Consider the following 14,956-nt stretch of genomic DNA (forward strand, 5'->3'; position numbering starts at 1 on the left):
CCTCTTGTCCACGTGTACGTGTGGCAGAGCAGCTGCTGTTACAGCACAGCATCAATTCCACTTTTACCTGTCACTAATTCCTAGTTGGGTGTAACGAAGAAGAGCTACGAGGTGAGAAAAGAGCTGACAGGGAAGGGTAAATAAACAAACAGGGGTGTTTCTGTGGGTATCTGCCCAGGAAAAGCCGGGCCACGCTCACAGATGCTCGGATCACACCACAACGGCCTCTCGGCAAGCCAAAAGCTCCTAGGGACTGCGGGTATTGGCAGCAGGGAACCCCAGCTCCAAACCCAGGTCCCTACCACCACCTCGTGTGACTGGCCCAAGCAGAGGCCAGGCTGATGGGGCAAAACGGCCAAAACCCCCCGCCAAAACCCCTAACGGCCTAACAGCAGGTCTGATCCCGCTGCCGCCCTAGGAGCGCTCCTCTCCAGATGCAGAACCCCGAGGAAAAATCGCACAGCCCGACGCCAGCCGGGAGAAAGAGCCAGCCCAGAGACACCCGAGTGGCTGCTGCCGAAGCGGAACAAGTACACAGAGCAGAAACAACAAACACAGCCAAGGAAAAACGGATGTGAAACATGCAGGAGCTGACCAGGACAGTGACCCTTTTCCCAGCCGAGGACGCACACCCGCCATCAAGGCAGAGGCTCAGGGAGCCCCCAGGACTCCCCAGTGCTCCTGGAGGCACAAGTGCTCCCCAAAATGTCTTCTCCTGTCTTGGACCACGATCGGGCTGCAGAGCTGTAAGCGGACGTGGCATCGTGGTGCTCAGACGCGACGAGCAATGACAGAAATAAAACCGAGCAGGAGAGAAGGACTGAGAAAGATAGAAGGTGAGAATCCTTGCAAACGTCTCATCTCGGAAATAAAATAAAAATAAAAAAGAATCACAGACAAAGCTATCGTGAAGCTAACTCCAACCAGGCACTGCCAGACGGGTTCCCAGTTGGCTGAATCCAGACCTAGAGGGGAAAAAAGCAGCAGGACAAATCTCACAACTGCCCCTGCTGTGAGAAGACAGCGCCTTCATCGGGCCAGAGGGGACCAGAGGACCACCTCCCTCTGCATGCTTAACACTCGTCTCAATTTCTAGAGCTTGGTGGGTGGAAGGTGATGGTGGGGCCCAGAAGAAACCGGCACCACTCCCCTGAGAGAAGATAAACACACCCCAGGATACGCACTGCTGACAGCTCCAGCGCACTGCTGCTGTCTCCTGGCACTTGCACCCACCAGCGAGCTTCCACAGAACAGCACGGCGTGCAACCAAGAGGAAATGCAAGAGTAAGATACTGCGTCCAGCCTACCGAGAGAACTTTGTTCTCCCCTTTTTCTTGGTAGAGCTCCTGGTGATACTCACTACCCGTCTGTGGAAACCCCGATGTCCGTGTTCCCTGCTGCGGAGAGGAAAGCCTGTGTAAAGACATGGAGGTTAAAACCCGCTCTGAACTTCTGAACTTCAGCAGATCTCTCAGCTTTCCTAGGGGCTTTTTGGGTGGCCCTCCTTTTGGGGTGGCCAAACTCGCGCTGGCTCTACACGACTGACCTCTCGCTAAGAGTCTAGAAGGCTTAATTCTTTAATGATTCTGAAGCATTCAGACATCTGGAGAGAACTATTATTCAATTACTGTTGTGCCAAGGGAAAACCTCTCTTCCCTAATCCTAGCTGCAGCTATGGAGTAATCTCTGTTGGTGCATGCACGCTGCGTGCTAACATAAGGAAGTATCTGCTGCAGAGTGCAGGCAGCAGGCAATTGCAACTGTGGGAACCTTAACTCAGCATTTCCTGACAGGGGTGATTAAAATCTCAAACGTAGTGTAATATTAACACTTTCTCAGGAGACCGACGGCACGTTTGCCCTGTTTACTCTACCAATTCACAGTCTGCGTGGCAAGCTGCAGCCGGCACTATCAGACCTGAGATCAATACAGACCCAAGGCAAACGAAACCAATGGCAGCGAAGAAATAGGACTTGGCTCTCCAGCTCGCTTTGCTCTATCCAGCTTTTGTTTTTGTTTTTAAAAAAGGGAATACGGCCGCTCATTGGTTCAGTCTCCTTTTTGCTTTTCTCGTAGGAATCCTACACGAAGTGACCTTACGTTGTCGGGTAAGCGGGGCATCGGGGCAGCCCGGATTCTCGTGTCGCTGCACACCTAGAAGCAAACAACAAACAGGAGACCACAGAGAACGGCCAGAAGAAAAGACTCACAGAACGAAACTCCAGAAGGCTGCAGGCATAACGGACAAAAGCCTAAGCACAAAAAGGACGTGCTTCGACCCAAACACTTCTGCTGGCTTTGAAACCTCCCCGTGCCCTCCGTGCCAGCAGCGCCGAACCTGGTTACTGAGAAAGGGGCCAAACGAAGCTGCACGGCCCTTGGTGCGGGCAGATGGCACACGCTTCCAGTTCTGCCTCTTCCTAGAAGAAGATGACGTAGCAAAGAGAGGAAGAAGCAGCTGTGCCAAGCCTCTACCTTGAACACACGGTGCCAAGGCAAGCTGCCAGCACCGCACGCTGTCTTTGCCACAGCAATGGCTGCAGCACGAGCTGCCCTTCTGCAGCCCCGCCGTCACGCTTTGCTAACTCCACTCGGCTAGCTTCTGACCCTGAAATAAAGTAATGGGGTTTGGGTCTTTGTACAGGGCCACAGAAGGGGGAGGAAAACAAAAAAGCAGCACGCAGGCATGCACTGAGCAGACGCTGCTCGCTGAGAGGGCAGCAGGCACATCAGGAGGTGCTGGGAGGGAAGCGTTCAGCATCTCCCTGCCCAGCGTGCCACCACGCAGCACCGGTACTTAACTGCCTGCACAGCAAAGGAGGCAGCCAGCAAGGGTGGAAAACACCCCAAACAATTTCACATTGCTTACGAAACTGCCAGGCTCCTTTAGCTCGGGCTGGTTGGAAGCGAAGGGCACAAGGAGCCTGCTCCCACCCCCTGCCTGTATGTGGCCGGAGCTGTTAGGGTCTACGTTTGTGTTGTCCCTGCTCCTGAAAGCTCAACGCTTTCCCATTTTGAGCCAAAAAATTACCCTCTCTGGGCCAGAAATAGCAAACAGCTGCCGCAAACGCTGCTGTCCGAGGAGCTACCTGCAGAGCACAACCGTCAGCATGAACGAAAAACCAGCCCCAGCCTTCCCCAGGGCTCACGCTGGCAAGGAAGGCACCAGGAGGCAGTGACACAGTTTCAGACTCATTTCTCTGAAATGACACGTAAGCACTGGCACACTTCCCCTGGGAGCAGAGCTGTTCCCTTCCGCCCCAGCCCGCGTGGGGAGCGGGCCTGCTGCGATGTGGGGCAGAGGTGCTGCCAGGATGAGGGCTGCCGCCTGCCTCTGGCCCAGGCAGGGCCCTTCCGAGGCCAAACAGTGCCACACAGTGGCAACACGCAGACTCCTCAGCTCCTCTCCAGTCCCCCGAAAGCACCGCCGAGGTGAGGAAGAGGGTAGGAGGCCACAGCTCCGAGGATTCGAGAAGTGCAGAGCTTCCTCCCAAAGAGCTGCTGTTTTTGTCCGGCCCCCAGCTTCGCAGCATGGGAACTTTGGGAGCGACACGGATGGCACATTTCTGCTTCACCTGGTTGTTTTTAATCCAGATCGGTTTGGTGACACGGTTGTGGCGCAGCTCCGTAAGCAGCTGTGCCAGCAAAAGAGGAGCAGAGCAGTGCACTGCAGCCCAAACAGAAAAATCTTGGCTGCCAGAACCAGCAGCGCCCAAATCGGTGCCCTCAGCTCTCCCTGCCCTTCTGCCTTTGGGATTCTGGCTGTGCAGCCTCTCGGTGTTAGTGGGAGCGGCTTTCCACAAGCCAACGTTTCAAACAGCCGGAGAGACCAAGACTAACAACGGTAGTCATCAGACGCGGCCTGTACAGGCGTTGCCAGTGGCCTGCGCTTCAGGCAGTGCAGCCCCCACTGAACAGAGCGAGGGCAAGCTCCAGCAAACGTCGCCGCGCTACAAACACTGCAAACATCACTGCCCCCCGCTTCGCCAGCAGTTACACCACCCCGCATGGGAGTACTGCAAAAAGAGAAACTCCCAGTGCCTCAAAAACACTCACAGCATCTTATGTCGAAGCTCATCCATCAATGATCTATGGAGACGCTAAAGCTTGGCACGTTCCTTTCGATGATGCTGAGGAAGCAAAGGTCTCCAGAAGAGAAGGCGAGGAGAGGGAAAACAGCTGAGGGCAGTAACGTCTAAAAAATGCAGCAGCAGTGTGCCAGAGCTTATCTTTCAGACTTCTAAGGCTTCACCCCAGTTCCACCCAGCTGAAGTCACAAACCAGTTATAACAGCGCCATCACAGTTGAGAAGCCCTGGGCCCCACAGTATGCAGAGAAGGTCTTCCCAGCCCTGCTCAGCTCCCATCCTTAACAGCCATTTTAGGACAGGCAGCCCAGAGCTCCCTGGCAAGTCCTCCTGCAGGCCACATGTGCCAAAGCGATGCAAGGATTCCTAGGGGATGAGCTCCCAACCATCACTGCCTTTGCCTACATTCCTGGGCCTGACAAACAGAGTTCACCCGGGCTCCTTCTGCAAGGTACGCAGCTCGAACAGCCCGGCGTGAGAGACCAGTAGTCCATTTTTTAATCCTTACAAGAGATCTTTCCTCAGCAGAACGAGTAATGCAAACGTAACACCTACACTGGAAATTAAAAGCACGGTTTTTGCATTTGTCCCAGCGCCAGGTGATCGGGAGTTTGCGCTGGGACACACGACACTTCCAGAACAAGCCCTGGAGCTTCCAGGGTCACCGTTAACCCCGGTCCTCAGCATCTGACCTCATTTCCCACCGGGAACCTCACCCAAGCCAGAGCCTGCCGCAGAGGCATTTCGCTGCATCTTCTGTTCGTGCCCCTCCTATTCCGTATCAGCCCCACCAGCACGTGCTGCCAAGAAAGGGATGGTAACAACATGCTTTAAACATGAGAGGCACGAGGTCACCAGCTCCTCAGCCTGACCCAGGCACAGCTCCCATAGGGGAAGCCAAAACACTGGAAAATTTAGCAACAGGAAAGCAAAACAGATCCAGTGTCATTCCACTGCATTCCAAACACATGACACCAAAGCCAACAGCCGCCTCCTGCAGTACTCACGTCGCTGGGGCTGAGGTTCCCAAGACCGTTGTCCTGCTCAGAATCCCTGCCGGACTCGTGGCCCTGGGAGGAGCGGGGGTGGGAGGGATGGATCCAGATCTCCAGCCGCGTGGCGTCGTCCCCGACTTGTCGCAACGTGGACTTCTTGCCCTTCCCCCGGCGGCTGGGGCTCAGCTCCAGCACCTGATGCTTCTTGTGCTCCATCTGCTCCGCCTGCGAGGACAGGACAGGCTCAGGTCATCCAGGGATCAAGGGTCAGGGAAAATATATTTCATTTACATGGAGAAAGTGGCTTTTGCGCCAGCTTCAAAATGACAGTAACTCACTGACAGGTTCAGAATTTGGTTTCTGACACTACAGGATGGCACAGGTGAGAGGTTTTCCAATCTGACTGCACCGCGACAAGAAAAGCTGTGTCCGGTCCTAGCAGCGCTGGGCAGCCAACTCGCTGCATTTTTGATTTGGGGCACGAAGGGACTGCAGCCTCTGCTGCCCACCTCGGTGGGATGAGGCAATAATCCGGCTGCATGCTGAGGCCGTGCTGCAAAACACAGCAACCTCCAGCCCTTGCTGAGCTGGGCTGTTTTACAGTCCGTGACCCAGAAATAAGAGATTCAGCTGACTACACAAACCCAAAAGCAGTCTGCAGGCAGGCAGCATCATTCTCTCTCTCTCTTTTGACTCCCAGTATGGAATTTCTTAGAAGTAGACTGGTGGCGACTCCAAGCCCCAAAGCCACCAGCACCCTTCTCTCCAGACCTCAGCTCTCCAGCTGAGAGCCAGCTCAGGCAGCTGCCGCATCCCGCAGCTCAGCCCCCAGCCTCACCTTGCGTTTTGTCTCCTCGAACAGGCTCATGAGGCTCTCCTTGGCTGTGAGGATGGGGTTGCTGGCAGCCAGGCTGCGCATGTAATAGTAGACAGCATCCAGCTTTCTCCTCTGCAAAAACACAACCAGACTCAGAGCTAGCACTCATCCTGGGAAGTTCGAGGCCAAGCCCCCACAGAATTCTCCCTCCACATTCAATACCCTTTCCCTCTCCCTCAATACCGCCTGGGACAGACGTTCACGCAGCAAGAGCAGCCCTACAGACAAGCAGGACCTTGACCTCTGCATCCCCATTCGCAGCCACCTACAGGAGCCAGCCCCAGGCTCAAGCACTTTGCTGGGGTTAGGGAGCGCAGGTGCCGCAGCAGCCTGCAGACTCACCCCCAGTAGCCCTGAGGCTGCCACAGAAGCCGTTAACCCAGAGGCTCACACAAAAAAATCTCTCGGCAGACATCACGGCAAAGGGCAACAGTACAAACGCCGAATTTCTGACAGTTCGGGAAATAACTCTCTGCAACATTGCTATGAATATGGAAATGACTCCACGTGGGTTTTACAAGAGCAGAGGCCCAGGAATACTGGAGGGGTTGCCAGACTCCTGGCAGGGGCGCAGAAGGATGCCCTCCGCACCTCAGCCTGTCCCTGGGCTAATCCCTCCCCACTCAAGCAACCTCTCAGCATCTTTCCTCCCACAGGCCAGTCGCAGGGAACACTGAGAAAGCACCCTCCAAGTCTTTATACTACCAAGACCCGCGGCTATTTAGGGTTTTGCCTACGTGCTGCTGGCCTTACAAACCATCCCAGCATGGCAGGACACTTTGCTGCTCCAAGCCCCACACTGGGAGTCAGAAAGGTCATTCCCAGCCACGAGGGAAGTGCGTTTCTAAACCCTGCGCTTTTGAACTGGTGTTTTAAACCAGCACCTTTCAGCGTTGTAAATGGGCAGATCCCTACCAGTCCCTCTGCCCCATTACCTGCTGCAAAGCTTCCCTGCAACAAGCTTTCCTGCATGGCTGGAGCAGCCAGCAAAACTGAAAGCTAAGAAAGTCGCGTGTTGATGTTGCTTAGACTAGTGCTCACTGGCTCACCGAAGACGTGGCAAGCAGGAACAGTATCCTCACAACAGCACGGTCCTGAGCACGAGAATCTCATGCAAAACCTTAAAATGCAACCCACTTTCAAAACGTGAACTCTCAACAGCCTACAGAGCAGTCCCCAGAATGCTGACAGACTTCAGCAGCAGTGCGTATCTAACCAAGCTGCCTGAAGCCACAACAGCTGGGATCCACAGAGCACACCCTGCCACCAGCTTTCCTTTCTTTAAAAAAAACCAGCTGGAAGCACTGCCTTAAACAACGTCTTCCTCCACCAGATGGAAACCCGTAACCTTCCCAGAGGCTCTTCCTGTGCTTGCTGCATCCTCGCACGACCAGCACCTTACCGTGTATATGGCCAGGAGTGCCAGCTGGTTGTACGGGCGGCCGTTCTTGGGAGCGATTTGCTGAGCCTTCAGGTACCAGCTGAGAAATAGAAGAAACAGAGAAAAAGTCAGGTTGCTTTCCTCACTGCTAAGGGCACAGAATTCCCTCCGAAGCACTGGCGGCCCTGCAGGGAACAGGCCCTTTGCACAAGTGCCCTCTGCCTGCGTGGGCATGCACAGCCAGCAAGCCTGTACCCGGCCTGGAGAGCCAGAGCCAGGGCACAGGACAAGAGGGCGAGGCAGACAGCTGGAGAAAGAAATGTTCTTGGCTCAGCCTGCAGACAAGTATTTAGCCAGATCCAGCGAGCGCTGTCCCCAGCGCAGCCTCAGGCACAGAGAACGGGCTATTAGGAAAACACTTCTCTCTCCATCCCCTTTTCAGCCTCTTTGGCAGCTGGAACCAAACCCTTCTGGTTGCTTAGGTCATTTCCAATATTTTCAAGATATTTAATCATCCCAGAAGAAGAGACATCAGTTCAGTGACAGTCCATTCCTCCAACCTCTCTATTCTCCCTCAATCGTGTTATCCAGTTTATAACACGCCACACGGATCTGTCACTCTGTTCAGACACATCACAAACGGAGAACGTTCCTCCCGGCCCCTGAGATACCAGCACACTCCATGACGCCCGCAGGTTCAAACCAGGCAACTTTCCCAGCCCTGTTCTGCAAACCACTACAAGTTTCAGGGCTCCATGCCCCATGACAGGCTCACTTGCCCACCACCAGTCTTTGTTCCAGAAATAAATAAATGAAATCAGAAAAAATGACAGTATACCAGGCAAAGCAAGAGTGTCAGGAAGCAACAAGTGCCGGTAACTCCTGATGCAGTCGGAGCATATGGACACATACATGGGAACCTCCCCTAGCTGAAAAGCTAGCAGAAAACGCGACAGTCATTCTGCCAGCCTCAGCAGCGTAAACTCTCCCTGTCGCAGGATCAGCACAGGACAACTTCCACCCAGACGGCCGGAGGAGGACAGATCTGCGGGGTGCTGTCTGGGGTAGCGAAGCAGTCTAGGCTACACCTTTCAGCTTCACAGGACCGCAATACAACGAGGAGTCATAAAAAGAGGCTAGAGGCAAGTTAAAGCACGAAATGAGATGCAGCCCTTGTAACCAGATAGAGGAAGAGCCTTCCTCAGCCCTGGGGTGAGGAACACAATACCTGCGTGCCTTTCCGTAGTTGGCTGTATCGTTTGCTTGTTCTCGGTATCGGCAGATGTCCCCTTGGCAAATCATACACCTCTGAGCACTGATCAGCGCGTACTTCACCTGGAAGGAAGAATTCAGGACGTTACGTGGGAGCTGCGCGCCCTGGCTTACCTTAAACCCCAGTGAACATGCAGGGACTGTAGGAGGAGGTCACCGCCAAACCGAAGGTCTCACAGAAGGGCCACAGAATTAAACGACGAGGCTCCAAGGCACTGGTTCAGCATTTGTAAGGGCAACCCAATCCCCAAACAGCTACTCCCTTACATCAACGTCCTAGCTCTCGCCCAGAGGAGGTGGGTTTCGGAATCTGTGGCTCATTCAGTCCATGACCAATTTGAGGAGGACAAACCGGTTAACACGAACACATCTCTGGGAACGGAGCTGGACTAAAATATCCTCTTCCAGCTGTCCCTCACACCTGCACTCACAGCTCAGGGCAATCGCTGTCAAGTGTCAGAGAGACAGCGCAACTGTTTGCTCCCCTTGTTCGTTACTCTGAACTCCACATACAGGAATAAGAGATGTTAAAGAGCTAAGGCAAAGCCAGGGCACCTTTGGACACTTCCTTCTCTTTATTAGTCCTGGTCACAGAACCGATTTTAAAAAGGGGAAAAAAAAAAGAAAGAAAAAAAAAAAGAGTTCCCTCTTTGCAAAGGATGCCAAGAAATGTTAATGCACTGGAGTTGGTTCAACAAGTTCTCTAACAGCTGAGGTTCCCTGCAAACACACTGACATCTATTCAGAGTGCAGCTGCCTACCCCTTGGCACGGGCAGCACGCTGAGCTCAGCCCGCTGCGTGCAGCTCACAGGGTGAGAAGTCTCCAGGAGGAAGCCAACCTACCATTTTCCGCAGGGGCTTACTGCGGATGGCCATCCCATCCATGTAGTCCTCCAGCTTGAACTGGTACGACACCTGCAGCTTCTGGAGCAAGCCGTCGAAAAACAAAGTGCCCTGCAAAACACACACGTACTTGGATGTTACAAACCTTCCAGGCAAGGCAAAGCCACCACCCCGTCCCTTACCATGGGCAAGAAAAGTTCCTCTCCCTGAGGTCTGGGCTGTTTCTCTTCAGAAAGTAACGATGAGGCCACACAATCTCCAGCCTCAGAGGTTTTTAGGACTGGACGAGACAAAGTCAGGGCTGACCTGACTTAGTGCTAGCCACAGTCCTGCTCTGAGCAGGAGGCTGGACTGAAGCCCTCCAGCAGCCCCTCCCTACCAACACAATTCTATAAAACACGTCCTCTTGGATCTGTCAGCCTGCCTTCTACAACGAGTAAACTAAGCTGTCCAGTCCAACAGAATGGCCCGTAAGCAAATTTGACAGAGAGGGCACAAACACCTCCATGAACGCTTCCGCTTATTTCCACGTAAGGATGTTTATTTCATTTTAGCTTAAACCAATTTCTAATTAAAACAGAACCCACCAAAACAAGCCTGGTTTAAAGTACAACAAACATCCGCCTGGACCTACACCTGCTGTACTAAATCATCGTCTATCTGAGCATTCTCCCTGCATGGCCTAAGGCACGCAGAGACGTAAGTAGGACCAGGAAGGCTCGTTGTCCAGCTGCACCACCCCAAACACCGCCCAATCCCACCCAAAGGTTTAGTGGAGTTTGGGGTTGTTTCTCTCTTACCTCATCTAGAAGCTGGAGAAGTTTGATCCGAATTTCCTGGGCGTTTTCCCCCAGAGGGTCCTTGAGAAGCTGCCGGAATTTCTCGATCACCTGGTAGAAGGCATTCTTCCACAGCAGCTGGTCCACGTTCTGCGCGTCCGAGAACTCGATGTCCGTCAGGATGCACCGCTCGTACAGCTGCAGCATCTCCACCCTAGGGTGAAACACAGTCAGTGGCGCGCACGGCCGCCCAGCTGGGCTGCAGGGAACATGTGCTGAGCCGTCCGACGCCTTTTGTCTAGCAAGAACGAGGTATCAGCACTTCACCCAGCCCGCAAGCTCCGGCAATTGACGCTTCCACACGTTCTAGAGAGAGACGGAAGCTGTTGCAACCACGCTTCTGGCTCCAGCAGGGCAAATCTGAAAGGACCGGCTCCCTTTTGTGCCTGCCACAGAGCGAGGAGACCCTGCGACAACTCTGCCACTGGGAAGAGCAAGACACAACTGCCTCCTGATACAACACGACCAGGCTCTGCTCCTTCTGAGCACAGCCCAGCTCCTATGGGCCAGGAATAAGCACGCGCAGAACCAAAGAGCAGGAGATGTCTCGCCATTACAGCGATCCGTACCTCCCTTCCATCCACGCAAAACACACCGTGGAAACAGAGACCCTATTCCCTCAAAAACGAGCACAGAAAGTTACACCTGAAGGAAATAAACCTCTGAGTAACAGAAAGCTCATTCCCCTCACCAGCTACCCTCAGCCCAGCCCAGACACCGGAGCAGAATTCCTCCTCTCGACTTAATAAAATAGTGACAGGCTAGAAGCAGCTCCACGATATCTGGGGGAAGCTCCCAGCGAAGCAGATCCAAACTTTCCTCCAACACCCCCAGGGACGGTGACTCCACCACCTCCCCAGGCAACCCGTCCCAATGCCTGACTGCTTTTGCCGAGAGGAATTTTTTCCTGATTTCCAACCTGAACCTCCCCCGGCACAACTTGAGGCCGTTCCCTCTGGTCCTAAATAAGCCCCAGGGATTAAGAAGCCCCTGAAGCCAAGCGCCAAAGTGGCCCCACAGACGGGCTGACAGCAGGCACTGGGACACGGGCAGGAGATGCACTGGAACAGACGGGGAAGGGGCCATCTGTACCGGTGCTCCCAGGGCAGGGCACGAGCGCTGGCCACAGCAGCACTGCACGGCCTGTCCTCGCCCTCCAGGTAACAGCTCTGGGCGCCCTGAACACCCTGACCCGAAACCTCCGGCGCTGTGTTAATGCAGCCGCATCCCACCCTGAGGTCTGCGCTGTGAGGCCGCAGATCGCGGAGCAAGCCCTGAAATGAGCTTACCTGCTGGACGCGCTGCCAGCTGGCTCTGAAAGTAAGTCCCAGAGAAGCCCCAGAGACACACAGGTCACAAGCAAACGCGGAAGATGCCAAGTAGAACCTTGCTACAGCCACGTAAACCATCCTCTAGGGCACCAGGGTCGCTTCCCTGTTGCTAGCTGGCCTCAGCAGGCCACCCCTGCTGGAGCACTGCACGGCACGGGGCTGAACGGTGTCAAGAACAAAACTGCCCCGCACTTGGAAAGCGCTGCCACTGCTACGCGGGCATCCAGGCAGCTCTCCGAGAGCTCGAGCCAACAGTCGCTGCGCTGAAGCCCACGATGCAAATCAGCCGACAGCCGAGGACAGGTGAGAAAGCAGAAGTACACCAGCAAACGCTGAAAGCGCTGGAACCAAGAGAGACCAGCTCCAGCAGGAGAAGAAGAACCCGAGAGCTGCAGGGGGTGCTTGCCCTGCAATACGCACACGGCATTCCGCAACCGCGAGAAGCCACGGCTTAGCTCCCAGCCTGGGCAAATCAGATCTTCGCCCACACTTTCCTTCTGATATCAAACACCACTAGCACGTGACGAACAGCCCCAGCACCTCAGAAGCCTGCGAGCTACTGCCCCAGTCTCCCAGAAGTCAAAATCTCTTTCTACCAGGTCCTCCGGGAGCCCCCGTGCTCTGGATAACAGTGCTGGTAGCAGAAAAGACCCTGCCACTAACCTCAGCTGGGCCATCTTCTCCAGCCCCTCCGGGCTGATGCGGTCTCTGGAAAGCAGGTTGCTGAGCTGCTGCTCCTGGTTCCCAGCCTCGCGCAGGAGCTTGCTGAGCTCCTGCTGCTGCATGCTCCGCATCTGCTGCTCCATCTCGGGACTCAGAGGGGCCGGGGGGAGCGGGCCGCACACGTACTGCCCCGCCTGGCCGGGGTACCCCGGGTAGTAGGCTCCTGGGTACACCCCGTTGCTCGGACCCACGGGATACTGCAGGGAGTAGCCGCCGTACGGATACTGCGGGCCTTGCCCGGCGGCCCGGGGGTAGTAGTAGGGGTTGTCGGAGTTCTGGAACTTGTAGTAGGACGTCTGGGCCTGGCGGGCTTCCCCCCAGGAGGTGGGGCTCACTTCGTCGTCCGTGTCTAGGAAGTGGAGCTGAGCGCTCTGGCTCTTCAGGGCGGGTTTTTGGTCCGGGTTGTTGGGGTCCCACAGCCTGCGAGCAGTGCCGCCTCGGCCCCGGCTTCGCGAGCTTTTGGTCCCGGCGCCGGCGAGCAGCAGCCGGGGCCCGGGGTGGCCGGGTTCGGGGGAGCCCGCGGTGCTGGCAGAGAGGTCCGTGTTGGCGGGCAGGAAGAGGATCCCGCGGCCCCTCCCCTGGGGCTCTCTGCTCTGGCTCCTCGCCTCCGAAGCCTCTGAGTCATTGCAACCAGCAAACGCCTTCGGGGGCTTTTTTTTATCCGCGTCTGCCAGGCTGATATCCCTGCTCATGGTCCTGCTGTCAAACGTGACTCGGAAGGACCCCTTCGCCTCCCGGCCGTTGCTGCTCCACTCGCTCTCGCTCCGAGACGCTCGACTCTGCTCTGAACGCTTCTTCTTGTCTGCAAGCCTGCTGGGGACGTACGCTTCTGCCTCGTCGATTCTGTCCTCGTCCAAGGAGTCCGTGGAGGACGCGGAGAGCTGCTTCCTAGCACGTGCCCTTTCCCTGGCACGCTCCTGCCGCCTCTCCACCCCGTCCACGAGCGGGGCCCCGTCCACGCTGTTGTTGCTGCCGGCTGAGCTGGTGCTGCAGGTGCGGTATCGGCTGCGCCGCTTGTCAGAGCGGGAGTAGCGCTTCGTGGAGCCCAGCTTCCCCTGCATCACCTCGTCGTTTGCTCTCCTCAGCCTGTCGCTTCGCTCCGCCCGTCTTCCTTTTTCTCCCCTCGAGGTTTTCCCTCCTTCCCCGGCCTGGCTTCCCTCTCTGTTGCCCGGTTTGGTTTTCCTGGTGTCTTTTCCGGTACCTTTCTCAGCCTCTTTGTCTCCCTCGACTCTCAGCTGCTCCATCTTGCAGGAGACTTCCTCGGCAGCTGAGCGCAGGGCTGGTTCTTTGGCAACCGAATGCAGGCGCTTCCCGGGCTGGTAGATCTGCTGGTCTGGCTTCTTGGCTCTCCTCGTGGTCTTGGGACACCACTCATCCGCAGCGGGCTGTTTGCACGAGCTCTCCTGGCTCTGGCGCCCACCTTTAGCCTCCGTCTCTTCGTTCCCCTGCAAAGGGCCATTCTGCCTGCGGCTGTCGCCTTTGCCGAAGTCCTCTGCGACCGGAGCCCCTCCTGCCAAAGGGCCCTTCTCAGCAGCGCTCTCCTCCTTGCCTTCCTCGGCCCCGCTCCTCTCCTTCTCGGCGGCCTCGTGCTTCGGTGACACGAGCTTGCCCCTCAGCCGGGAGAGGCCAGGCTTGTAAATCTCCAGGTCCGGGCGCCTGTTGTCTTTGCGGTGCCTCGGCTCCTTCACCTCCGTCACGTTTTCTAGGAAGAGATCGAGAGACGGGAGTTACTCCCACCACGCACCAGAAGAAAATAGCGACGAATATTAAGCAAAAGCCACGAGCCTGACACCCTGGCGGCTGCTCCCGGAGACCAGACCTGAAATTCTCGGTCGGGGCTCGCAGGAAATCGGGAAACGAGGCCCGACAAAGCCGCCCAGCCCCACACACAAAGCGCAACCCCGCAACGAGCTTCGCCCCGCAGAACCGACGTGCCGAGAGCGAGACGGACGGACCCCAGGGGCTGCCTTCGAGCAGCAGCCGAGAAGCCGCAGCTTTTAGGTTAAAAACTTTCAGCCGAAGCTGCCTCCCGGGGGGGGGGGGGGGGGGGGCAGCTCCCTGCCTCCCACCGGGCTGAGGCACCCCGCTCACCCCCGGCTGGCGCCTGCCCCTCTCCGGGCGGCTGGAGGGAGGCAGGGAGGGAGGGAGGGACGGGGCCGGGCCTGCCCCGCCACGGACACCCGGACGCCCCCCGCCTTCTCTCACCACGGCGACGGGCGGCGAGGACGCGGCCCCGCTCCGTGAGCCGCCCCCGCTGCCTTCAGGGCTACGGAATCGGGGATCCCCCCCCCCCCCCCAAAACCCCACTCCCCGAGCCCCCCCCGCCCCCCTCACCTGTCCCCCCGGCGGCGGCGGCGCGGGCCTGGGCGGCCACCATGTCCCGCAGCTCGGCGGCCGAGACGCGGACGCGCTCCAGGCCCTCCGCCATCTTCCCTCGCTCCCGCCCCGCCGCGGGGACGGGGCCGGGGCCTCGGGGGGGGGGGGGGACGGCGAGGGGGGGGGAAGGGACGGCGGCCGAGAGGGCCCAAACCGCGCAGCAGCGAAGGCGGAACGGAGCCGGGGGGGGCGGGGGGGCGGGCTTAGGGGGGTTGTGGTGGCCCTGGGGGG

The 14,956-nt window shown here is 56.9% G+C and overlaps 1 protein-coding gene across 6 annotated transcripts in view; it reads right to left on the bottom strand.

The window, feature by feature from the left end:
• SMG6 (SMG6 nonsense mediated mRNA decay factor) overlaps positions 1 to 14,845 on the bottom strand; it is a 109,218-nt gene extending 94,373 nt beyond the window's left edge. For 5 of the 6 annotated variants that reach the window (XM_040533013.1, XM_040533012.1, XM_040533016.1 and 2 more), the window contains exons 1-8: positions 14,684 to 14,845; positions 12,290 to 14,051; positions 10,257 to 10,449; positions 9,457 to 9,567; positions 8,569 to 8,675; positions 7,362 to 7,440; positions 5,921 to 6,031; positions 5,095 to 5,307 (exon numbers count right to left, since the gene is read on the bottom strand). In XM_040533013.1, coding sequence (XP_040388947.1) covers positions 5,095 to 5,307; positions 5,921 to 6,031; positions 7,362 to 7,440; positions 8,569 to 8,675; positions 9,457 to 9,567; positions 10,257 to 10,449; positions 12,290 to 14,051; positions 14,684 to 14,777 — 2,670 coding nt within the window. In that variant the 5' untranslated portion in view covers positions 14,778 to 14,845. Of the gene's footprint in view, positions 1 to 5,094; positions 5,308 to 5,920; positions 6,032 to 7,361; positions 7,441 to 8,568; positions 8,676 to 9,456; positions 9,568 to 10,256; positions 10,450 to 12,289; positions 14,052 to 14,168; positions 14,188 to 14,683 lie in introns of those variants that run through there. The other variant, XM_040533014.1, reaches the window with a different exon arrangement.
• Positions 14,846 to 14,956: the final 111 nt, after the last annotated feature.

The sequence above is a fragment of the Cygnus olor genome, chromosome 20 (assembly GCF_009769625.2).
Source record: "Cygnus olor isolate bCygOlo1 chromosome 20, bCygOlo1.pri.v2, whole genome shotgun sequence".
Lineage (NCBI taxonomy): Eukaryota > Metazoa > Chordata > Aves > Anseriformes > Anatidae > Cygnus > Cygnus olor.